Genomic DNA, 24894 nt, shown 5'->3' with positions numbered 1-24894 from the left:
CTTTATGACAGCTAGGATAGTGGTTTCATTACGAGATTAAGGCAGAGGGATTTAAAGTGTTTAAAAATGTCTTAAAGTGGCAGAGGTGAAGGCAGATTACAACTAAAAATGTATTTTGCTGAACAGAGCAATTGCATTTAAAGCTTTCAAACATGACAACTTGGCCATTCTATGGTGGTGAAGGGCAGATATACAATCTAAATGCAAATCCATTGATTTAGCACCCAACTCCAAAAGTATTAGGGCACTTGTGTCTACTTCGAGATTAGCATCTAAAGGCTACTGAGACTAGGCCAGAAAGGGTTTTCAGTGCTTTCTTGAAAGATACTCAGTTGGCAGTCTCTGATGAAGTGGCACAGCCCAGATGTAGCATTCTTTCACAAGTTCTTTTACCAATGCACCTCTTGACAAGGGCAATGATGGTTTAGGGTGATGCCAGCTTTTGCCAGGCCAAAAACCAGATGGTACTAATCCAAGACAATTTGTCAACAAAGTACATGATTTGTGGATTTCTGAAAAGGACACTTCCAAAACACAGTATAGGAGTTAGGGGCTCAAATGTGGCTCTGCTCAGAACTACTCTGGTCACAAAATTCGATACTATCTGCATCCTTTGATCAAAAGATAGTAGCTTTGACTGTCTTAATGATGCCAATATCAACCCTATTGATGAAGTGTCTTACAGGCGGGGTCAACACTTAATAAGACGTGTTGTTTTCCAACCACCATGAGTTCTGCTCAGGAGAAGTAGATCTACCACTTTAAATCTTTTCTTTGTGAATACAGCACATCATGATTGTTTCTCCAAGGTAGAAATTAGAGATCAAAGGAAAGGAAATGAATAGGTTATTACATTCATGCTGCTTTGTGCCACGCTGAAGTGAAAAGAGACACCTGGAAATATTTAGACTTAGAATACCCAGTGTGGATCGAGTGAGCTGAAGGCCCATGGGGTGGAGTTAAGTGTGAACAGTGCACTAGGAGTGGAGCTAGAGTCAAATGCAAAATAAACTTCACAGAACTATTTTAAATGTATTGAATTTTCTTCATGTCTGCCCTTCACCTACCTAGGATGGTTCTTGCTCATGGTCACACCTTTTCTCCTACTTTGTGTTTCCTAAGTAAAGTGTGACAAACTGACCATCTCTCAAAAAGAGCTGGAATCATGCGTGGCTTGAGAAGAGATTTAGAAAAATATTTGAGCACTCTCTATACCAATATAACTTCATTTTCTGCAATTGATTGTGTCTTTGTAGAGTTGATACTTTTACCTAATAACTAATATGAACATATGTAGATGGATAAGAGGCTTACTGTACACAAAAGTATTCCAAACTGTGACCTTTAGGTTACACGGACCACTGCAGTGCATGCATTTGCCCAATGAGATTTCTTTCGTCTCTATCACAAAATAACATGCATTCTGTGCATCTTATGAATGATTTGGGGATTTCTTGTATTCTTTCATAGTCCGTGTGCTCCAGGATGTCATATTCGTGACATCAGAAACGTCTTGACTTTTATCACTAATGGGTTTTTCCAAAATCAGACCTAAAGTGGTCAAAAGCACCCTATATTACATTAAGGAGTTACCTTCCTATGTTAACCCAGAACAACATTTGTGGCGCTCAGGTTTGCCCAGGCAATGGAGCTGCTCTCGGTCTCACCTGCACAGATGTTGAAAGAGAGCCTTCATGGTTTCATGGTTGGGCGGAGGCAAAGACTGCACCAATTCTTTCAGGTACTCCACTTGCGCCTTGGGGTCCGACATTTCTACAACACAAGAAGACTAAGATGACAGTTCATAGTCACACATTACAACAGTTTTGAACACGTTAAAATGCTGAAATAGTGATGTTGTGTCAGAATGTTATAATTTTATACTCCAGCTCAGTGTAAAGGTTTATGTGGGTGTGAATGAGTGAATGTGTAAGAGACGTTTCACAAGGAATTGCAGAAATTCTGTTGGAACATTCATGAACCTGGATTCTTTCTAGGAATCCCTGTTAATGGCTGAAAAGACACAGACGGAGTCATGTAGGTGGTAACAAACTGACCCCCACCAATTTCTGTGTTTCCAATTTGTAGTGCTTAATTTACAAAAGAATAATTTTCGGGCCCTAGTTTTTTGCTCAGAAGCCCAAGGCCAGTGCTATTGAGTATCGGCATGTCAAACACCAAAACTACGTAGTCTTGATTCTCTCTCATGCCTCTAATTCACCACCAGACACCCCATCGCCATTTATCGCACTGTTGCAGGTTCTTTTTCATCCCTGTCTCTCACTGTCACTTCTTCCCTTCTTTCTCTTCCTTCTTCTTTCCTACTTGTGTGTTTGTCTCTTTCTTGTTCAGGATCAAAGTCTGATAAGGAAAAATAAATGCAGGTGGGCCTTACCTGCAACACCAGCTCAACTTAGGCACTGGCAATGTGCAAGCTAAGCAACCACTGCAAGTTTTTATAAAACAGGGGAAAAAGAAAGTGCATTTTTCCATATGTAGCATTAACAGTTCTAGTTTTATCGCATACTGTAGTACCTTGCACACACATTTTTACTCCTGTTCAAAAAGATGGAATGTGAATGGTGTAAACTCTTCTCAAAGGGGTAGGGTGCTAAAAATGCATTGGCTTTGAAACCAGACATAATCTGTCTTCAAGAAACACACATGTGATTAAAGAACACAAGGTACTGAACCAACTTAGACTGAATTGAAGGCAGCCTCTATACAACAGGTTTCTGGAAGAGGTCTGACTTTTAGTGGGTAAAGTCCCAAATTGGCAGATTGGTCCAAATAAAAAAGATATGGTGAAATGGGTTACTGCAGTATTTCTCAAACTGTGGGTTGCGAATCGATTTTTTGTGAGTCGCTGAAAGTCCAGGCAGTAAATAAATTGAATGAGTAACACGCTTAATGCTGAGAGTGAAATACTGTTCAAATCAGAGTGGTTAATGCAGATTAAGTTTCCAGGTGCTCACATTTTGAATATACCAGAATTTTCAACATGATTAAAAATGTGGGTGCAAGGAACAGCACACATAAAACCGGTACTGTTGATGCCATACGTGGAAAAATACACTTTTTCCCCCCTGTGCATATATTTCAATTATCATAGTGCAGTGTTTCTTAACTGTGGGCACGAGCCGATTTTTGGTGGATCTCAAAATGTCCAATGAATAAATAAAGATGCATTTAAATTCTGTATTTATCTTGTCACATTTGCTGCGCTTTAAAGACAGAGGTCTAATGTCAGGCTATGTGTTCTGCTTATGTGTTTTAACATAGGGACTGGTGTTTACAGACTCATTTCAATTTGAAGCCAGAGAAATAAAAATAAAGTAAATGATATGGCAATCTTGCTTGGGTACATAAAGGGTGAAAGGAAAGGCTGCAGGATGTCATTTTTTTGTAATACAAATAAATGGAAGAACCTGTAAATGAACGGCACACATTTAGAAGTTAGAGTCCTAATGCCAACAAAAACAGATTCAGCAAAAATAGGGTAGTAAAGCAAAAATCTGGGGTAATACCACGCAAAAAAATGGTCATTTACTATAGATGCTGGGCACTTAAAGAAAGGTTTCAAGTAAGACAGCTCTGAAAATTGATTTATCAACCCCCAAACTCCATAAGTCACTTTTAGTATATATGTAGTGGCCAAACACAAGGAACCATGTTTCCTTGTGACTGGCCTCTATTACACCAAACTGCACAACAACAAAAATAATACTCAGCTGCCCTGAGTTTACTGGTACGGGGCAGAAGGCGAAGGAAAAATAATGATTTTCCTATGTCTCCAGAAAAGGTGAGATTAGAGCAATGACACAGATTTCATCTTCTTCCATATGAAATGCCTCACATATCTCTAAACATTGGAAAAAATCAATGCATATTATTATAAAGAACAATTTCTTCATTTAATCCCCTTCTGTGTACAATAACTTAATTATGCATTTCCCCCTTGTTCATACTTATTGCACTGATGAATCTGTCAAAATGGCTGAAGGGAAAGAGAGGTTCTGGTAGCTCTCGGAAAAATAACTTCAGTGCTCCAGTGATAACATGGACGTCCTCCCAGCGGCCATCATCCAGGTTCAGATTCTCTTCTAGAAACCAGAAATACAAGGAGGCATGTCAGAATGTGTATGTGTGGAAGAATATGAAATAACTGAGAGCAAGAGGGCAGAAAGAAGTAACATGAATTCTAAGGTGTTGGAATCACAATATGATAGGTAGGAGTGATGCATGAACATATAAATGTAGGAAGAGAAGCGGAGATCGCGTACAAATCTTTTCCCAGTGTGTCACCAGATTAGAGGTGCTAAACCACAGAAACTATAGAATAATAGACTAGAGCACATTAGAAACAGGGGACTTAAGGATAAAATGTTCCAATGTAATGGAAGGAAACTTTTAAAAAAGTCCTTGCCCATCGTATCCTATGTTAGGAATGAAAAGTCCCACACATATCCAACTCTGCCTCAAACATAGCACCAACATGACTTAACACATGCACTTGCATGAAATGGTCTTATTGCTCCTAGAGTGTTCCAGCTGGAAATAAAATGACAGTTAATATCACCACTAGTAATTCGTAATATGTGGCATACTATATGACCAATAAACCCACTGTGAAAGACAGCAGTGGGCAGTTCATTAGGCTTTCCACCACCACACAGGTTTGGCCAGTAGTTCTCATGATACAACCACAGAGACTCAGCATATGGAAAACCTTCATACAAGCTACTGCCAGCTTAAAATCTTAAACTAAAGAACACCTCTGGACCTGTGGAAGACCGAACAAGGACTGCACCTGCTGAACCCTGGTCTTCAGAAACAGGACTGCACCTACTGTGCCCTGTAGAGAGAAACTGTAAGGGCTGGACCTGCTACAACTTGTACCTGGTATAGAAGTGTGATCTCCAAGGGCTAGGTGGCTAACCTTCTGTTAAGCTCTAGGAACACAAACGTATGCCTGGGCAGAACTTTCGGAGTTTGCCTCCGCAAAATTCTGTGGAGTGCCAAAAAACCTCAGCGAGATTCTGCAGAACTCTGTGAGTGAAGCGAGTGCTTGCCCACCCGTTTGCACTGCTTTTCTTACGGGCCAGTAGCGCGATCTGTACCTTCGCACTGAAAAATCAGTGCAAATGACACCAAGTGCTCTGCATGGGCACAGCCATTTTGTTTTACCTGCTTTCTGTTTACCATTGAAGGCCAAGTGTGTATTTAGAAGGGAGGAGTGCTAATGCAGGAAAGAGCACGCATACCTTGTACTGTTTATGTTTAAAGATGCCCAGGGCACAAGCTTCCCATGTATGAAGGTCCCGCAGTTCAGTGACCTCCTGTAGGGATGAATGTACAGACTGCCAGTAGATTAGCAAGGCTGTACAGGACCAAAACATTTTCATGAGGTCAGGGGTGCAACAGTGAAGGCAGCTTATCTGTGCATCAGGAAAATACCAGTTCAGCTGAGCAGGTCTGAGGTAAGCTCTATGTAATAGAAAGAACTGGATGTTTTTGAATCAGGAGTTCTGGAAGATCTGCTGGCGGAACTCAAGTACTTGCTCCCATTCCCGGTTGTGTTGTGCCCTTCGGAAGTCCTCTTCCTTTGTGTGTTTCAGTGTGTTGAAGGGGATCAGGTGAAAGGTCACAAATGGCCTTGTATAGCTATGTGATGATATGACATCCATTGCACATATTAAGCACGGCCTGCAATACCGGGTGAGCCAGAGGCTCCATCTCGGACATGCCCCAAAGAGTTTGGTAGGTGGCTTGAAGCTGTTGGTGAATGAGAAATTGTCCCAGCTAGAAGCCATGGTCTATGGTCAATTGCTCAAAGGATAGGGGTTGAGCATCTGAAAAGAAGTCTCCCTCTATCAGCAATGAGTGTGCATTCCCACCTCACAAGTCCCTAGAATAAAATAAAAAAAGCCCAGGACTGAGGCCGACTGAAGAGGAGGAGAGCTGGAGAATACGCCAAGATCACATGCACAAGAAGGTGTATGCGATCCACCGACACCTGCAAGGGGCAAGGAGAGGATGGAAGAACCTTCGGGAGGAGAAAGTTGCATTTTGTGGTTGTTGACATGAACACCTGCTCACCACTAGTTCTACCTATGTAAGGTCCAACATGATAGCCGCTGTAGCTGTCCCGCCATAAAATATGCACTCAGTCCAGTTCAGTGCTGATTTTCTGAAAGGGAACCCCGGGCCTAACCCAGATCAGGGCACCCCAGGAATATGCAGAGTAGGTAATGGCATGTATGATATTCCTGCCAACACTTATGTAGCAACTCCTGCTCCACCCCAGTGGCATGTGACACCTGTAACAAGATTATGTGAACCCGTTGGCGGTTCACATAATAATTACTGGCATAAGATTCTATCGTATGTATGCCAAACTGATATTAGTTAGTGATGTGACCGTTACAGCCATCGTTTGCAGATGGGACAACATAGGGGCAACAACTGATGCATCCGCTTGGGCGCGCTCTTGTGTTTTGTACACGGATACCCTGAAAGTATATATATATATGACATGTAAAAGGCAATAAAATTTGTTTACAAAAAATAATTACTGGTATACCCCTTCCTGGCTGTGTGTATTCCCCATACATTAGGGTGAGAAAGTAAATATCTGTTATGCGGCGCCATTACAGATGATGTGATGCGCCAGCTATAAGAGCTCCAAACTCTCGGACCCATCAAACTGGAGCTGCAGAAATTAATTGTAGCCTGCTTGCCACATCTGGACCTAGGAAAGGGTGGTGAAAGTGTTATAAACTCGTGGAAGAAAGGGAAAAACAACTCGTGTAGCCAACCACAACCTGTAGTAATCCCAAACTGAGCATCTTCTAAATAGCCAAAGTGTATACGTGTGGATGAGGCCAAGCTCAGTAGTGGGAAGTGGGGCTAAGTTGCCCTGTATTACTAGGGTACAGTCAGTGTGGACCAGGTAAGAGCTGCCGGGTGTCCCAGACCTCATCCTGCAAGTGGCGTGGTTGGGTATTTGTAGGGGTAGTGAGGGAGTCCCAGTGACCTGCGCAATAAAGACCACATGGTAGGTAAGTCTGAGTTTAGCACCGTGGTAGTGAAGGGATTATTTCCAAGTGCCAAGGCAGAGCGTGGTGGCACTCAGTGGAGCCTCCATATTCAGGGATTAAGCAGCAGGAGTCCTCTGGGTGTGCGATGGGTTGGGGAAATCCACAAGTGAAAAGGAGAAGCTCATGAATGTATGGGCTAAAGTCTGATCTGGCCCGCTGCGAGATCTTGGGGGTTCCGGTTTTGAGGCGGAAATCAACCTCAACTCTGGGTACTCAGAATGTTAGAGCAGGTATGAGGGCCTGGGCCCAGTTAACAGCCATCGCAAGGAGGTAGGGCTCTTTGAAGCAGTCAAGTAGGTGCCATGGTGAGGCAGAACTTGAGGCACGGGGCTGACAATGACTGCCTTCAGGTGCTATGTGAATTGCTTGCGCCCCAGGTCTGGGCGTAGGTTCAGACAGCGGGGCCAAATGAATAGTAACAAGTGATAGTAGTAGTAACCGGGCACTTCACAGGGCTGGCTTCCCCAGGGAAATCCAGTGGCGGTAAGCATCCTGGTTCAGTGTCATTGCGGATGGGCCTCTATAGCGGAGATGAGCAGGAGCGTTGCTCGTCTTGGTATCAGTGTATGTTGGGTGATACCCAGGGCCGGCTCCACCTGCGGAGTTATGGAGTTTTGTTGTGACCCGGCCCAGATATCAGTGCGGGTGATGGTGGCAGGAAACTGAAGATGCACCTCCCCCAAAGGCCGGCTCCTGCAGCAAAGGTCCGGCAGTGCAGCAAGGGCCTCCTATTTAGCCATTCAGGGGCTGCCGTGGTGGTCTCTCCAGTGGGTGCAGCAATCCGGGTGCCAATGGGAGCAGCGCGCTCCAGGCAATGGTGGTGTGAGCTGGAAGCCACAACAGTGCGGTTTAAAGGCAGCGAAGGGTGTACAGACAGGGCTCCCGGAATTGTGCCGTGACCCGCAGTTAGCAGCTCGGGCCCGAGCCCACGAGGCAAGCTGCGTGGTGCGGTCAGAGGCCGATGGCAGGCCAGCAGGGGCCAAAGTTGTAGCAAGTAATGGCATGTGGGATGCATTCTGTTCTTCACTTATATAAACTGAAATACATTACATGTCTACCTGACTCCTTGCTCTCTTCGGCGTAGTGCCAAGATGCTCTTTCAGAGAGATAGTTGCACTCTCCAAATATTTAAATCAAATCAGGGCCCCTCACGGCGGCCATTATACTAGGTCTCCAACCAGGATGAAGACTGATGTGGAGACTTGTTGACGAGCTCTAGCAAGGCGCGTTCGCCGTCTTGGCTGGCCTGGCCACCCCCTCACTTGAAAGCACCTCATACCGCCCACAAAGAACACCTGATTGCAAAAACTCATGAGTCACAGTTTGATGACCTCAAACATTAAGAGACCAGGTAATTGTTGAAATACAATGCAATATAAAAACAGCACAGCATAACATTTTCTGCATGAATTGACACATGTTGAATAAATGCATTAGCATAATTTCTTGCTTAGCACACATGTAGGCACTCAATTGTAGAAATAAAGGGAATTATGGCAAGGGAGATAATATGATTAACATGAGACCAAACAAGTGATCAAGGGGGAAAGCAGGAATTTCACTCAAAGTCTCATGCATCTGAAGTCTGTAACTTTATCACTTGACCACATCTCCATCGAAGGATTATTTTGTATTTAGGGACACTATAGACCTATGTCTGCCAATGCTACACCTCAAGACTGATTGCAAAGCATACACTGAGAGGCATGAAGTATTTTATATGTCATGTCACATACCATGATCCACTCTAAAGCGTAGTTTCTGTATTGTTGCCAGATTGCCACTGATTCGATAAAGGCCATCGATATCCAAACCTGCAAGAATCACAAGATTTGTTCAACATATCGGACATGCACGATTGATAGCAAAAGCAAAGAGGAAAGGGAATTGTGGAACTCATTTTGCCCATATCAAAGACATATTGTTTGGTGCCCACTGCACTATTTTTATTCTCTCCCATATCTTCCTCCAGCACAACCCCTTCTATATTAATTCAGTGTGACAATAGTCAAAAAGAGATCGCCGCTGCAAAGGCAAGACACACTGGGCTTCAGGAGTGGCCTGGAATATTCCGTTTTTTTCCTCAAAGCTGGAATTACTGTTACTGAGGGTCCCGGTCATTCCTGAATTTGGGAAATTACTTAAATATTCACAGGTTTTTGGAGAATAACATGCAGGAATTGATGTTTTGTGTAGATTTCCACATGTTTTCCCCCTGAATCTGCTGGTGAAACACTCACTTCCTATAATTCAGATGTGCCAAGTAACTTTTGTTACTGGGTCCATAAGACTTAACGGCTCACTCACTCATTAATTTCAGAGGCATTCATTATAACACAAGTGTTGTAAGGAAATACAACTGAGCTCCAACTTCAAATTACTTCAAAGTAAAAAAAGTCAACCTATTTGCATAATGTAACAATTTATGACTAGTGGCACTGTTTGCCGAATTTTTCTCAATTATAAGCAGTACTTCCTGCGTCCAAATTAATCCAAATTCAGACCATAAATTCCCACGTCTCTGTTTTGAAATAGCTCAGTCATTGCTATTTTTGTCAGCTAAGCAGGGATCAAAACCCGGGCCTGTTTTCTGCTGCATGTTTTATTAGAGAGCATTCTAAAAGTGATCATACACCATTTTGAATATTAAAGGTTTCCCAGGATCTTCTATAGCGCTACGAAGCCGACGCCCTCTTCTTGTTCATTAATAATCTAGTTAAGCTGAATAGTTGGAGCCCACATCAGCCCACCTGTTCTCTGAAGACCCCAAGTATCAGTTTGTGAAAGAGACACACCTTTCCCGCAATATATATCTCCAAGGAATATACACAAGATCATTGATTTTATTGCTTTCTATATGAAATGTAATCAAAACATTGCTGACAGCTTTGCTAACCTATTCAACTAAGTATAATTTCTCTCAGGTATCATTTAACAAAATTTTTTGATGCCTGCCATCTCTTTGCCGTTGACAGGAGCTAAATGTGCACTTTAATTCATTTTTGGATTGTTAGAAGCATATTGCCAAATGAATGAGAGAATTGGATAGTTAAAGTTAAAGGAGAAATTGCCTACTTTAAAAAAACTGAGAATGAGAAAGTGCCTTGGAGAAAGTGATGACGGAGCATTGGCTATTATTAGCAGCGCAACGCAGAGTGAGTTTGTGTGTTCTCTAATGCAAATCTCTGGATATTTTCTGAGCTAGTGGTCTGGTGATTAACACGTTTATAACTCAGGTGAATCTGCATAATAGCAGTAGAAGAGATATACTTAAGCCTATTATTATCAGTGGCAAAGGTCTGGGTATCAGCAAAATCAAATTGAGTAGTAATATCACAATCAAAATTCTGAATACCTCTGATGCTATCATGACCAGAACTCTAAATGTGTACAAATTATTAGCAGCACTGTGGGTGAGAAATATTATTCTTAAACCTAACAACTCCAAGATCACATGATGCAGTATTCCGTGCAGTGGCGTCTCTAGAAGTGATTTTTAGGGGGTACTTAATGGGTCACAGATAAAACTGGTGAGGCAATGGTGAAGCATCTGTGTGTGTGCATGCTACTTTGCTGAGTGTGAGTATATACACACACAAGTGTATATCTTCACACATATCTGCTTAAAATTAAATATGGCGCTGTATGTATTTGTGTAAGTATGTGTAGATACAGATATATATATATATATATATATACACAAAGTGAAATTTCAACATTTTAAGTAAGGGTGTAGACTCATGCATTTCCTCAGGCAATCACTTCCTTGCTGTGAAAGGTGGTTGGATATAATAAAGTGTGTAGCAAGGTGTGGTATATTGTCATGGGGATGAGCCTTGCATTTACACTGTGTTAAGTTAGCATGAGCTTATTAGAAGTTTAAACGCCATTTTTCCTTTCTGCTGCCTTTGCACGCGGCACACATTATTACAAATGTTTAGAGTCTAGCAGACTGTTTTGCTTCACACGAGAATAATATGTTTTCCTATAGTAACGGCTTTGCTTGGTAAGCTTTGTCTGAACAGTGAGTGCAGAGGCCTTCAAGGTTATTTCAACACAGTAGTTGTTGTTCGGTCTGATCAGCGCACGTTCTAGACATAACATATATGCAGCTGTGGCCACCTCTGATTTTGGCGCGTTTAATAATGCACTGCGCAGGCATGCAAACACACTTTGGAGAACATTTCCATGCAGAGAGCTGGTGTAGAAAATGATGTGATTCATTTCTACTAGAACCAGAGGTGTGGGGCCGCCCTTGTAACCCAAGAGACCTTGCACCATGTTGAAGTCTGCACATGAAATTACTAACTGTGCCTAATGTGTAATAATTGCAGATGCTTGTGAAGCAAATGATTAACCGGTGTGCATAATTTGATGTTTAGAGGCCTAATTGAAATGTTCACGTTGTGTATATGAAAGGCCTATTTGCTTATTCTTATGTTGGTCGATTTGTGTAGTCCTGCAAATGTAATTTTCCCGGTAAGCTCCCGCATTTGGAGGTAGTCAGCGAATTTCATGTGCATGCAAGATTTTTCTGTTCTCAAGTTTCAGTTGCAGGTGGAAGAAGCTGCCTTTGTTCGTTAGAACTAACGCCTTTTGTTTTAGGAGTTAGAGATGAAGGAGAGAAGATACATTTTGAACGGAATGTCGATAATTGGGAGTCGGTGTTTTTTCTCACTGAGGAGGCCTGGGAATCAAGGTCATCAAGCTGAACACTGGAAGGAGTGTGGAAGACGGTGGGAAACGATCTAGGGGCCGTGTCAGTTGAGATAAGGTGATCTGTGGGCTTGTTTTTCATCTTTGCGTTTTGTATTAGGGACAGTGTCCCTTGGGTTGAGTTAGGAGAAGGGGGTGAGGAGATCGATCTGGAAAGTGTACCTTAGAACGAGCTCTGTAGCTTTGGCTACTTGACCCACACAACGCAAGTGTACTTCTTAGGAAGTCTTCACGAGCTGACACCTTTTACTGATTTTGCCTTTGCAAAGTAGGGATGCCACTTTAGAGCTAGAGTAAGGATAGTCTAATGCTTTTCACTTTTCAGCCACAGATGAAGTATGTCTTAAATATTGGAGCAGGCCTTGCTTGTGTTTTGTTTTTGGAAATTTTCATTCTTTACATGATCCATCGGATTAAGCTCACTTTTAGATATGGTTTTGTATTAGTTCCTATGTACTTTTACAACCTTGCCTTGAGGTGCTTGTACATTCAGGTGCTTTTGGCTTTGTAATAACCCAATAACTTGGAACTCGGAGTCTGTGATCCTTTTAAGCCATAGTTATTACAGACTGTTGAATTGTCTAAAATTAGTTATTTCTCCCCTTTACATTTCTCAGCAGGCAACAAAGATCCATCGACCCAGGGTTCCTGGTTAAATTCAGGTAGCAGAACCCCGCCTTATCACTGCATAAACAGATCACTATTGTCTTGATTATACTACAATCTTAAGAAACCCCCAAAAAATCCAGCATCTTCTGAAACGCTGGAACCAACTGCCACTCACTATGTTAGAAAGAACAGGCATGCAGAATAGGAGGATCCTCCCTAGGCACAAATTCTTTGTCTTGTAGATCCCCACTTAGTGTAGTAAACCTGAAATGGCAAAGCTGTAATGACTTTAAATAGCTTTGTTTGGGCATGCAGAGGAGCAAGGGTTGCCTGGAAGAAAGTTAGGAGGTCTCTTAATTGAGGGGCTTGTTTTACCAGTCCTTCAATCGTGTTGCTTAACAACCGTTTCAAAGTATGTCAGGGGAAAAGTGAGGATTACTCAAATTAGTACAATCAATCTGCTAGCAGATGTCCCATCAAAATCTTTCGGAGATAGAAAGATTCTATTAAAATTCTTTACTCAAATGTTTTCCAGGAAGATGAGGTTGAAGACTACATATGTGGCTATGTTTTTCTGAGACAATGGTAAGCAAGTTGCAGGAGTCCTTTTAATACAGACATAACCAGCCTATTTGGGACTTGTAATGGGCTCTAGAATCCTTGAATATTCCTGCTAGACAAGTTGGCTTGAGAACCTTTTACTGCCAGGTGGGGCATTATGTCCATGGGACAAGCTATATCAAAATACAGAATATAAACTATCAAGATTTAAGTATGATTAATTATTGTTGTTGGCACTGGCATCTAAACAAGGAAATTATAACAAGTCCAGCAATGAAGCTGACAAGACAGCCACTTTTGCAAGGAAGCAACGTAAGAAAGTGGTTAAGTGTTACAATTTGCTACACAAACGCGCAAAAGCATCTATGAAGCCATCAGAGAAAGCGTAGAACGAATGCTTGCCATCGTTTGAGACCGAGCATAATTGGCAACAAACCTTCTAAACAATACTGTGAAGGATACATCAATAGAGTTTAATCTTTTCTTTACCATTTAGGGGCTGCACAGGACCCTGAAAAGATGGCTAGGTTTAAAACACTGAATGACGTGCGTCCTAAAATATAATCAATAAGAAGTCAATGATATTCAGATCTTCAGGGGGTGAACTACTCTTCCAACCTACTGGAGCTCAGAACGTGGCATAATCTCTCAAATCCTGAATGAATAAACTGTGGTGATAAAGTCTACAGTTACTTTTTTGCAACGCAAGACTCTATTTACTTTTGCTGGCAAAGAGAATAAATTGCTCTAGTACCTGAGCTTTTTGGCAAGACAGCGACTAATTAGACACTGAATGAATGATTTTCCTCCAAACTTACACGATTAGGAGCAAGCTGTGAAATATACCTACATGATGGACGCAAATTCAAGAAATAAAATGGGACCTGTATTTGTCATTCTATAAGACGTGGTTGGCATCTGCCTATATTTGTTATTTGGTTACAAATGCCCCATGATTATGCTTCTAATTTTGAAGATCATGGGGTGTATACCCCAATGAGACTTTTGTAAATAAAGTGGCCCATATGACTCCTGAAGATGTTCGGCCTCACAAATGATAAACAGTATCTGTTCGACATTTTACGAGAAAATTACCTGGGGTATACAGAACTCTTCCATAACCATACATAATCGAAGTTCTGACATTTGCCGACCTGTCCTGTTCTTACAAAGTTGTCTTAAATAAAGGCCATACATACACAAGGCCTCTGAGAAGAAGTGACATACATAGAGATCTTTCATATTTAGAGTTTGATATAATTAAAAAGGTGGCATACTCAGATTCTTCAATTTAAACCATGGCATTATCACAGCTCTCACAGAATAAGAACATTGCCATAATATGTACTTTGATGGAGAACACAAAAAAAGGCACACAAAATATGTCATAGGACAAGAAGATTTCTGTGGCATCCGTGCTATTGACGAGTAGATTTGCAAAAATTCTCTACACTTCTGAAAGAGGGCAAGTGATTTTCCATTACCAAGACTTGAGCTCTTATCTTTACAATACTCTTACTATCTATTTTACCTTTTCCTGGTGAATTTAAGGTAAAGGAAGGCTTGCCCGTCTATGTGCAGCGAGAAGCAATAGGCACTTCAAATTGATTAGCAAGTAAAAGAATTTGTATATAGGAAATATTGCTTTGCCAAAAAAAGAAAAAACTGAAGTAGTGGTTTTCTTTCAACACATGTGAGACATTACTTCTACTACTATTACTGTGTTCCCTATTTTCAGCCACGAAAGTGGAAAGTTTCAATACTCAAAAATTTGTGATAAATACTATTTAAAGGCTAGCTGTGATCATCCATTTTTAGCCTTCATTCATAATACAAATTGAAAATAATTCTATTAAAATAATGAAATAAAGGGTGTGTGGTCATGGCTAGGTCCTCAAAAGACATGCTGGGCCAGGGCTTCTGCAAGGCCTACCCTCATCAAACTTCATCGAGGAGCCATCCAGCATTACAAAAGCCCTATTGTTGAGCATCATTGAATAGTGCCGTGGGGTCAGGAGAGATGGTGGAGACCTTAGTCAGTAATTTCTTGATGCAGATAAGTGGCATTGAAGCAGAGGCCACACCGGTATGGTGACACATGCTTGTTCAAAATGGCACACGCATGATTTGAAGCGTCTGCTGAGTTAGCATGGTGATACGTAGCAGTTAGGGAGCCCACACTTTGCTCCTAAAGTCTGTGAGAAACTCAGGGACATGGGTGAAGAAAAAGTTTCATCGACCCCTTTGTGGAGGGGTGGCCGATGGCTCCTCCACCCCAAGGTATAGAAGCGGTGCCAAATTGTTGATGACAGTGCAGCTAGTCTAAGCAGGGCACCATATCTGATATTGATGGTCTTATTTCGACATTTGATACCTTTTGTGAGGTACTGAAAAGAGTCATAAATATCTCAGTGTCCACTCTAAATGCAACAGTGAGACCATTTACCCTTTAATCTGACATGAATAGCCTTCCCAGATTTCCCAACTTTTACAGAGCGGCGCGACAATGCATCTTCTTAGATTGAGACTGAAACTTTAGCCACACATGGATCAGGTTAACAAAGGGCATGGAAGTCCAAGCAGAATAGACAGACAGGCACAATTATTTGCACCCCTGAGAATATCATGCTTACAGCCATGGATACATTGACAAAATGCTTAAGCTTATCTTAATCTCGTTCATTGAACAGTCTTATCCATTTAAACCTTGTCTTTACATCGGCACCGAAGCCTGGCCTGTTCCAAACATGGAAGCACATGGACTACCTCACAATATCAGACAAACCATAAGGCAAGATTTTGATCTTTGAGACATGTCTTCAAACTTGACAAGCGTTAGAGGCGGCCACCCACGACCTGACCCCATTTAAAAATATGTAAAGTCTGCAAGTTGGACTACAAGCCTGAGGAGGGAGAGAATCAGTGGAAAAAACTGGCAAAATGTCACTCAAACCCCGGGTGGTATCTTGGATAGACAGGGACCGTGTAAAATAGTAATTGACTGGTAACACTGCCCAGTGTAGGCAAAATAATTCTACCTGCTCACGAGTGCCCTGTGTTGGAGAGGCTGAAGCCCATTGGGTGATTTCAGCCATATTTGATGAGAATATCCCCAAATCAGACCATTCTGGGAAGAGCTCCTTGCAGCCATGAAAAGGATACTGGGACACCCCCCTTCTCTTGAATATTGCCTGTGCGCCTCTCGCCTGGAACCTCAAACTAAAGCAGATTGCCTTCTATCATGGCATTGCTTGAGAGCAGTGAAAAGAAAACAAGTTACTTACCTGTAACTACGGTTATCCAGTATTGGTATCTTTCATAGATTCACATGCCTGAATCATTCCCCGTCGTCGAGGCGGGAGTCCCACGGTAAAAATATATACAATAGCAGTGCCTAAAAATTTCTTGTAGTAGGCTGGTAAAGCCTAAAGGCCTAGCTAGGCCCAAAACTTGGCAGCCTATCTACCTCATTATGTAAAAAGACCTGAAATAATAGCCTCAGCCAATCAGCTGTCCTCACCCTCTAGAACCTTCCTAGCTCAGGCAGTTCTCCTCAGATTTTCCCAGCACAAGTGAGAATAAGTATCCATAAAACAGAACTGCCCTGCCGGGGAGAAGGGTGGGTGCATGTGAATCTATGAAAGATACCAATACTGGATAACCGTAGTTACAGGTAAGTAACTTGTTTTCTTATCCAGTATTGGGGTATCTTTCATAGATTCACATGCCTGAATCAGAGTAGCAAGCAGTGACAGCATGTCTGTCGTTAGAGGAAGGTGGGAGACAAAATAAATCGTATACACTCCCACACAACCAGGAAGGTAATAGAGCACAAAGTTGTTTACATAACATATGCATCAAAAACCTTCATAAAGAACATTACAGTTAGGACAGCGTTTGAAAATGCTAAAAACATCATAATGAAATACATATGCTTAAAACAGTCAAATGAAGAAGAAAAGACTATAAAGAGTCTAACCTTAGTGAAGAAGATGCTGCAGCACCACTTCTCCAACTGCTGTATCATCATGAGTTGCCGACTGCAGACAGTAGTGCTTCGTAAAAGTGTGCACACTTTTCCACGTAGCAGCTCAGCAAATGTTCTCCAGCGTCACTCCAGCGAAAAGGGCCGTCGACGCTGACATTGTTCTAGTGGAATGCGCTTTAACCTTTCTTGTTAAAGGTTTGTTAGCTTTGTCGTGACAGAAGATAATCGTAGAAGACAACCATCTAGCTATAGTTGCCTTTGTTACAGCTTGACCCAAGGTGGCTCGACCATAAGCAACAAAAAGCTGATTAGATTTGCATCCGTCCTTTGTTTTTTGAAGATAAAACTTAAGGCATCGTTTCACATCTAAGGAATGTAAAACCTTCTCCGCCGGAGTTTTAGGATCCGGGAAAAAAGTTTTGAACTTGACAGGTTGCTTGATGTGGAATTGTGTCGGCACTTTAGGGATGAATCTTGGGTTGGTTCTAAGCGTCACAAAGTCTTTAGAGATTTGTAAGAAAGGCTGTGCAATGGTGAAGGCCTGTATCTCACTGACTCTGCGGGCTGAAGTGAGAGCCAGTAAGGTAGCCACCTTCCAAGTTAGAAACTTTAGCTCCGCCTTGTGAATAGGTTCAAAAGGCCTTTTAAGAAGTTGAGACAGAACAATATTAAGGTCCCACTCAGGAGGAGGAGGACGAACAGGTGGAAAAGCACGGAATAGCCCTTTAAGGAATTGTTTGATCAAAGATGAGGAACATAAGGATGGTCTGTTGGAACTCTTCCTGAATCTAGAAATCGCCACCAGATGTACTTTAATGGACGAGAAAACCAGTCCAGCCCTAGCTAAAGACAATAGATAAGAAAGGATGGCTTCAGGTGGTGCTTGAATTGGATGAACATTATTTTCTCCACACCAGGAACAGAATCGTTTCCACTTAAAACGATATGTCTTGATGATACTTTGCGCACGGGCCTGTGATAAAATCGCCCTGCAGTCTGAGGAGATGTTAAGATCCTTGAACTCTAGAAAGTCAGGAGCCAAGCGTGCAAGTGCAGTGATTGAGGATCCGGGTGTCGGATCTGGCCTCCCTCTCTTGTTAACATTGACACTGTCAGTTTGGGACGAAGTGGAGGCTGCTGAGAGAGTAGAAGGAGCTCCTGAAACCAAAACTGTCTTGGCCAATGGGGAGCAATGAGGATGAGAGTGCAATGTTCCCTCTTCATCTTTTGCAGTACTTTCGGAATGAGCGGAATCGGAGGATAAGCGTATGCAAATATTCCGGACCATCTCATCAAAAGGGCATTTCCCCTCGACCCCTGTTGAGGAAACCTGCTGGCATAAAACAGGCATTTGCTGTTCTGCTGCGTGGCGAACAGATCCAGAGTTGGTGTTCCCCATGTTAGAAAGATCCTCTCCACTTGATGTTGTTCTAGCTCCCATTCGTGACAGCCCGTGAAAGCCCTGCTGAGTTTGTCGGCTAGAGAGTTCTGGACGCCTTGCACATGTTCTGCTCTGAGGGATATGCCGTGGCGTATGGTCCATTCCCACATTTCTTGAGCCTCCAGCGACAGGGTGAGAGATTTCGTTCCTCCCCGTTTGTTGATATAGTACATGCTGGTGGTATTGTCCGTGCGCACCAGCACGGACAAATTCGCAATCCTTGGAAGGAAGGCTTGTAGGGACAGAAAAATGGCTCTCAGCTCCAGGCTGTTGATGTGTTTCTGCCGGTACTGACGAGACCATCGTCCTTGAATCTGAAGGTCCTGAATGTGACCTCCCCAACCTTCCATGGAAGCGTCCGTAGTCAGGGTGAACTCTGGTATGTCGTGGAGAAAAGTGAGGCCCGGTGACAAATTGTGCGCCTTCGACCACCAAAGAAGGGCTTGCTTCATCCTGGATGTTACTTTGATGCGGTCGTCGAACGATCCGTCGACTTGCCTCCACTGGCGAAGTAATTCCTCCTGCTGCGGCCTCATTCTGAGTCTCGCCATAGGGATGAGGCTGATTGCAGACGAGCACATCCCTAGAAGGGAAGCAAATGTTCGAACTGAAAGTGACCTTCTTGCAAATATTTGTTTTGCTAGGTTTAACAGTTTGTTTTTCCGCTCCTGAGTCAAGAACGCCTTGCACTGGCAGGTGTTTAACACGGCTCCCAGAAAGGTCAACTCCTGGCGAGGTTGAAGCTGAGATTTGTTCGAATTGAGGGTCAGTCTCAGATTTGAGAAGAGGGAGAGGGAACTCTTGACCGCTTCCATTGTGGAGTTTCTTGATGGTCCTTTTAATAGCCAATCGTCGAGGTATGGGAAGACTTGTATTCCCTGTGACCTCAGCATGGCTGCCACTGGGGCTAAACATTTGGTGAATATCCTTGGGGCCGATTTCAGGCCGAACGGAAGCACCTTGAATTGAAAGTGGACGCCAGCCACTGCAAATCTGAGGTATTTGCGGTGTTTTGGGTGAATAGGGATGTGGAAGTAGGTGTCTTCCAGATCCAGAGAAGCCATAAAGTCCCCTTTGTTGAGACAATTCAGAATGTCCGTCAGCGTTACCATGCGAAAACTCTGTTTCTTTAGATATTTGTTGAGCTTGCGCAGATCTAGTATTGGACGCCACTCTCCTGAATTTTTCTCTACGAGGAAGAAGCGAGAATAAAATCCTTTCCCTTTCTGGGAAGCTGGAACTCGTTCTATCGCATTCTTGTGTAGCATCTTTAAGGCCTCTTTGAAGAGTAAGTGAAGACGAGGGGAGGGAGACCCCTGGGCGGCACTGTTGGTGGTTTCTGCAAAAACTTCAGAGTGTGTCCATTCCTGACAAGATCCAGGACCCACTGATCTGAAGTTATTTTCCGCCATTGCTGGTAAAAGGCGGAAATTTTGGCGCCCACGGGAAGGGGAGGATGAATGACTGACGTCCGGCAAAGCTCATTGGCGCTTGTTGGAATCACGCCCTCGATTGTTTGAGCGCCGTATCCCTCCTTGACGAGAGAAACTACCAGAGGCAGGCTGTCTGTAGGATGATTGATAGTACGGTTGTTTGTACTGAGACTGGTACTGTCGATTTTGCTGGTTGGAATAATTCCCTCTGGAGGAGTAACCACGGCCTCTTGCTCCTCTAAAGGACCCTCTTTTGTATTGTAGGGTACCTAGGGATTTAGCTGTATCCGTTTTAATTGCAAGCAAAGCGTCATTGGTGTGTTTCCCAAAAAGGGAATCCCCCATCGTACGCCATGTCCAAGATTTTCGTTTGGACCTCAGGTCTGAAGGTGGTAGCCCTGAGCCAACCTTGACGCCTGAGGACTGCTGCCCCTGCCAGTTGCCTGAAGTTGGTGTTTGAAATATCAAGGGCGCAATCAATGATTTCCGAAGCCGCCCTTTCACCCTCCTGCACAATCCTGCGCGCCTCCTTTTGACGATCCTCAGGGACCAGATCAAGGAACTCAGACAGATCTGACCACATCTGTCTATCATAACGGGCCAAAATAGCTAACGAATTAGCTGCCTTGATGGAGGCTGCTGCATTTGCAGAGAACTTCTTCCCTATGGCATCTAGTCTCCTGCCTTCCTTGTCAGGTGGTGTTGAAATAGGAGCGGAAGGGTTCTTGGACCTCTGTTGTGCTGCCTGGGAGATGACAGAGTCTGGTCGAGGGTGTCCTATTAAACAAGATGGAGTATCAGATGGCGCACGATACTTCTTCTCAATTCTTGGAAGGACTGCCGGAATGGAAGCGGGCGTTTTCATGATGTTGAGGCCCCTCCTTCCATTTGAAATCAATAATGGGGATAGCTATGGTAACTCTGCGATACCCCTCAAAGTCCTGCAAAAAGCAGTCAGACTGCTCAACTGTGACAGACAATTCAAATCTATTAGCTGCACGTTGCATAATGTTATGAAATCCGCCAATATCCTCAGGCGGAGAATCTGACGGGCGTGGCGCAGGCGATGAAGGCATAGGAATGACATAATCCTCCCACGGATCATTAGGTGTATTATCTGGCAACTCGCCCTCTTCCCTGCCATCCTCGTCATCATGAGAAGAGGTATCAGTGTCACCTTGAGGTGTAGGGCCAGTATCCTGCCTCGGTGACAATGATGCTTGCGGTGAAGGAGGCCTTGGCACTTCAACTGGAGCAGGCGGCACACCAGATGCAACTGAAGTTGGAGGAAATCTCTGGCGATAGTTTGCCAAGATAGCTTGTAAGTCTTGAATTAAAGTAGATGGCAGATGACTTGTGTCCTCTGAACGAGGAGGTCTGGTATGGGGCGAATGGTATGGTGTTGACAAGTCTTCATTTGCATAATGCCCTTGGTCATCGTCCTCATCTTCCTCTTGATATTTGATATTTAATTGAGAAGAGTGACGGGCAACCCCAAAAGGTCCCTCATCCTCTTCACCTTCATCCGAATCATCCTCCACATATGTCTCCAAAAGGTGTGATGGTATGAGTGGAGAAATGTGAGAGTAGTCGCTCCTCTGATAAGTTTTCATTTGGAAATGGGTATATTGCACCCTTGTCGGAGGCGAGCTGGGCAACAGATGAGCAGATGCCATAGTTTTCTTAGTAGTCGATGACGACGAACCCGTTGTCATTGGAATTATCGTCAACGGGATCGTCAACGGCTTTTCCGTCGATGGAACTGTCGTCGACGGTAATGGTGTTGTCGTCGACGGGGCCGTCAATGGTGTCTCCGTCGACGAAACCTTCGTCACCGGTGCTTTCGTCGACGAGGTCGTCGATGGTGTCTTCGTCGACAAGTCCTTCGTCGACGAGGTCGTCGATGGTTTCTTCGTCGACGAGTCCTTCGTCGACGAGGTCGTCGATGGTGTCTTCGTCGATGGTGTCTTCGTCGACGAGCCCTTCGTCGACGAGGCCGTCGATGGTGTCTTCGTCGACGAGCCCTTCGTCGACGAGGTCGTCGATGGTGTCTTTGTCGACGAGTTCTTCGTCGACGGGCCAGTTGTTTTCGTCATCGGTGCCTTCGTCGACGGAGGCGTCGTCGACGGGACAGTCGACGATGATTTTGACGGCAAAATTTTAGCTGACACCAGAGGAGAAGTAATAGCCGAAGTGGTGACCGTAGTAGAAGAAGTTGAAGAGGTAGAAGTCAAAGCAGCAGTATGAATAGACACCAGAGAAACAGTCTTAGTCTGGGCTGTACTCACAGTGGACGGTCTGGAAGGAGACGATGCACTCTTTGAGGGTTCTGAGACTCTTTGAGAGGGTTTATGTTTTTTTCGTCCCTCAGGAGAAGAGCTCTCCCTGGATCTGGCTCTCTTGCTGGAGGTAGAGGCCTTGTCTTCATCATCTGTGGAAGATGATTTTAACCACAAAAGAACCCTTGCCTCTCTATCCCTGATAGTTTTTGAAGGGAAGGTACGGCAAATCCTACAATCCTTCACAACATGTGAGGGGTGTAGACAATAGATGCAGTCAGAGTGCTGGTCATCCACATGGACCCTCTTCTTATAGCAGGTTCCACAAGCCTTGAAAAGAGCCTTCTTTTTAGACATTTTGAAGAAAAAGAAACGAAAACTGAGTAGGCACTCAGGGAGACTCCCTTACACACGAAGTGCGGTGAAAATCTGAGGAGAACTGCCTGAGCTAGGAAGGTTCTAGAGGGTGAGGACAGCTGATTGGCTGAGGCTATTATTTCAGGTCTTTTTACATGATGAGGTAGATAGGCTGCTAAGTTTTGGGCCCACCTAGGCCTTTAGGCTTTACCAGCCTACTACAAGAAATGTTTAGGCACTGCTATTGTATATATTTTTACCGTGGGACTCCCGCCTCGACGACGGGGAATGATTCAGGCATGTGAATCTATGAAAGATACCCCAATACTGGATAACTACTTTGGCCTCACATTTGGGAAAGTAGGAACCTGTCCAACCTGCACCTCTATTGTTTTTTTTTAACCTAGAAAATATAGTGTTCGTTGTTTCATGTAATGATTTTAAGTAACTGATCATGAATAATAATTCATTCAAAAATAAAATCCATCTTGCACTGCTACTAATTACCTGGGATCATACTTGTGATGGAGAAACGTTCTAGGACAATGACTGATCATTGGATAGATTTCAAAGCAATATGGGACCTGCTTTTGTCTTACCTGTCAATAGGAGTACTGACTCTCAGATGCCCACTAGGGTTGCAATCTGTAAACCTGTTGATCTATTAGGGATTGAGGTGTGACAATTTTTAACGCAACACAGGAGTGAAAAGTTAGGATGGTATATCGCTGCAGATGATATTCTTATGCACACATACAGGGTTATGATTCCGTCCTAAGAGGAGGAAGGATATAATGCTCTGAACTGGTTAGCATAGTTGCTATTGTTTTTGAGAGGGAAGGAAAGAGGGAGGGAAGGACGGGGGAACTGAAGATACTAGTCATTCACATCCTGCAAACGTTATGCTTAGAAACTGCACTATTGCTTTAGATACAGCATTTGCAGCAACTGTTTGCTAGTATACTTACTTGAAATCTAATAAAAGTCTAATGAAAAAGGCATGTTTTAAACAATGTACTAAGACATGCATCATATGTGTCAATATAATACTAGCGTGTTATAATTAAAGGATTATTTCAGTGTAAAAATATTTTAACCCCTACCTTCACTGCCTTTTTTCAAAGACTATGAATGGTAATAAACATATTAAATAACGTTGACTGGTGTAACGTCTAGGAATCAGGTGGTCTTTAAAGAACACCAAAGCTATGAAAAGTAGATTCCTTCAGATCTGGACAGTGATTCCTCAAAAAGAAATGCAGTTTCGATTTCAACAGTCTATACCTCAAAATGGAATTACCACTTGCAAAAAGGTTTGCTGACAAAAATGGATCAGTTGGAATCAATGTGTACATAATTTGTCCTTATTATGGGATTAGAATGAATTACACATACAGTAGATGCCATCACTGTAAAGAGTTTAACCGCTATTATGATGACAACTAATTTGCCATTGTCATTGCAGTTCATGGATGCCTGCCTGTAACATGGGGCATCCTTTGGTCTGGTCACCTTCTTTTTGAGCAAAGGAAATAGGGGTGAAGTCTTGGCGGCTTAGGGGCCATCAGGCGGCTGGAGAATGTATCACGAAGAGTACAGGCTCGCTCAGATATCTTGCCCATGGAGATCTTTTTGAGTCTCAAGATATTGTCACCTTTTGTCCAAATTAAGACACTTCAGGTTGATAAATGGCTTTGCGAATGAGACACAGAAATGTGCTTCTTTATTTTGTCTTAGACTAATTTCTAAGCTATATTTCTTTCATCTGGAGCATTTGTCCAACCAACACAATCATCACTTTCAGTGTTCCTATGAAAGTAAACTCAGGGAGCATGCCTTCAGAAGATGTTTAAATTTTATGGCATTTAATGTTCCTCCATCACATCAGGTATCAGTTCAGCAAATTTGCAGGGGCGATTACGTTTCCTGGGTGCAATACATAAATGTCCGCACTGATTGGTGTAATGGACATCAGAATGCTGTAATATAATGCTCATACATGGTCAAGTAAGCGAAACAATGAAAGGGAGTGGATTTGAAGAATCAAGGAAAAAATTAGCAAGGATCAAGGAAAAGATTTAAAGCCAAAATGTCACGCCGTGGATATCAGTAAAACAACAATTTATGAAAGGATGAAAAGTCGAACAGATCTAATGAAAGCTTAATTATTTGGGAGGAGAGGAAAACAGACGTTGATGCCAGGAAGATGGAATGAGAAATTTAGCAATATCACTTACATCTACAGCTATTTTCCTGCACTGGTATTTTAATGTTATGTTATATTATGTTATTGGTGGTTTTGTAGAGCGCTCAATTACTCGTGAGTATACTGGCGTGTAGAGATGCAGATAGGCAGAAGAGAACTAAAAGGGAGACAGAAGAGAACTACAAGGATTACAATGATAGTTTA

General features: G+C 43.1%; 1 protein-coding gene across 7 annotated transcripts in view; it reads right to left on the bottom strand.

Annotated features, from left to right (window-relative positions):
- ARHGAP27 (Rho GTPase activating protein 27) overlaps window positions 1-24894 on the bottom strand; it is a 627637-nt gene that overhangs the window by 9793 nt on the left and 592950 nt on the right. For all 7 annotated transcript variants that reach the window (XM_078645012.1, XM_078645013.1, XM_078645010.1 and 4 more), the window contains 3 exons: window positions 8837-8914; window positions 3969-4103; window positions 1668-1773 (listed from right to left, as the gene is read on the bottom strand). In XM_078645012.1, the coding sequence (XP_078501138.1) occupies window positions 1668-1773; window positions 3969-4103; window positions 8837-8914 (319 nt within the window). The remainder of the gene's footprint in view (window positions 1-1667; window positions 1774-3968; window positions 4104-8836; window positions 8915-24894) is intronic.

This window comes from Lissotriton helveticus, chromosome 5_1, assembly GCF_964261635.1.
Source record: "Lissotriton helveticus chromosome 5_1, aLisHel1.1, whole genome shotgun sequence".
NCBI classification, from domain to species: Eukaryota; Metazoa; Chordata; class Amphibia; order Caudata; family Salamandridae; genus Lissotriton; species Lissotriton helveticus.
The sequence above is the reverse complement of the archived record's forward strand: the minus strand, read 5'-3'. Positions and strand labels throughout refer to the sequence as shown.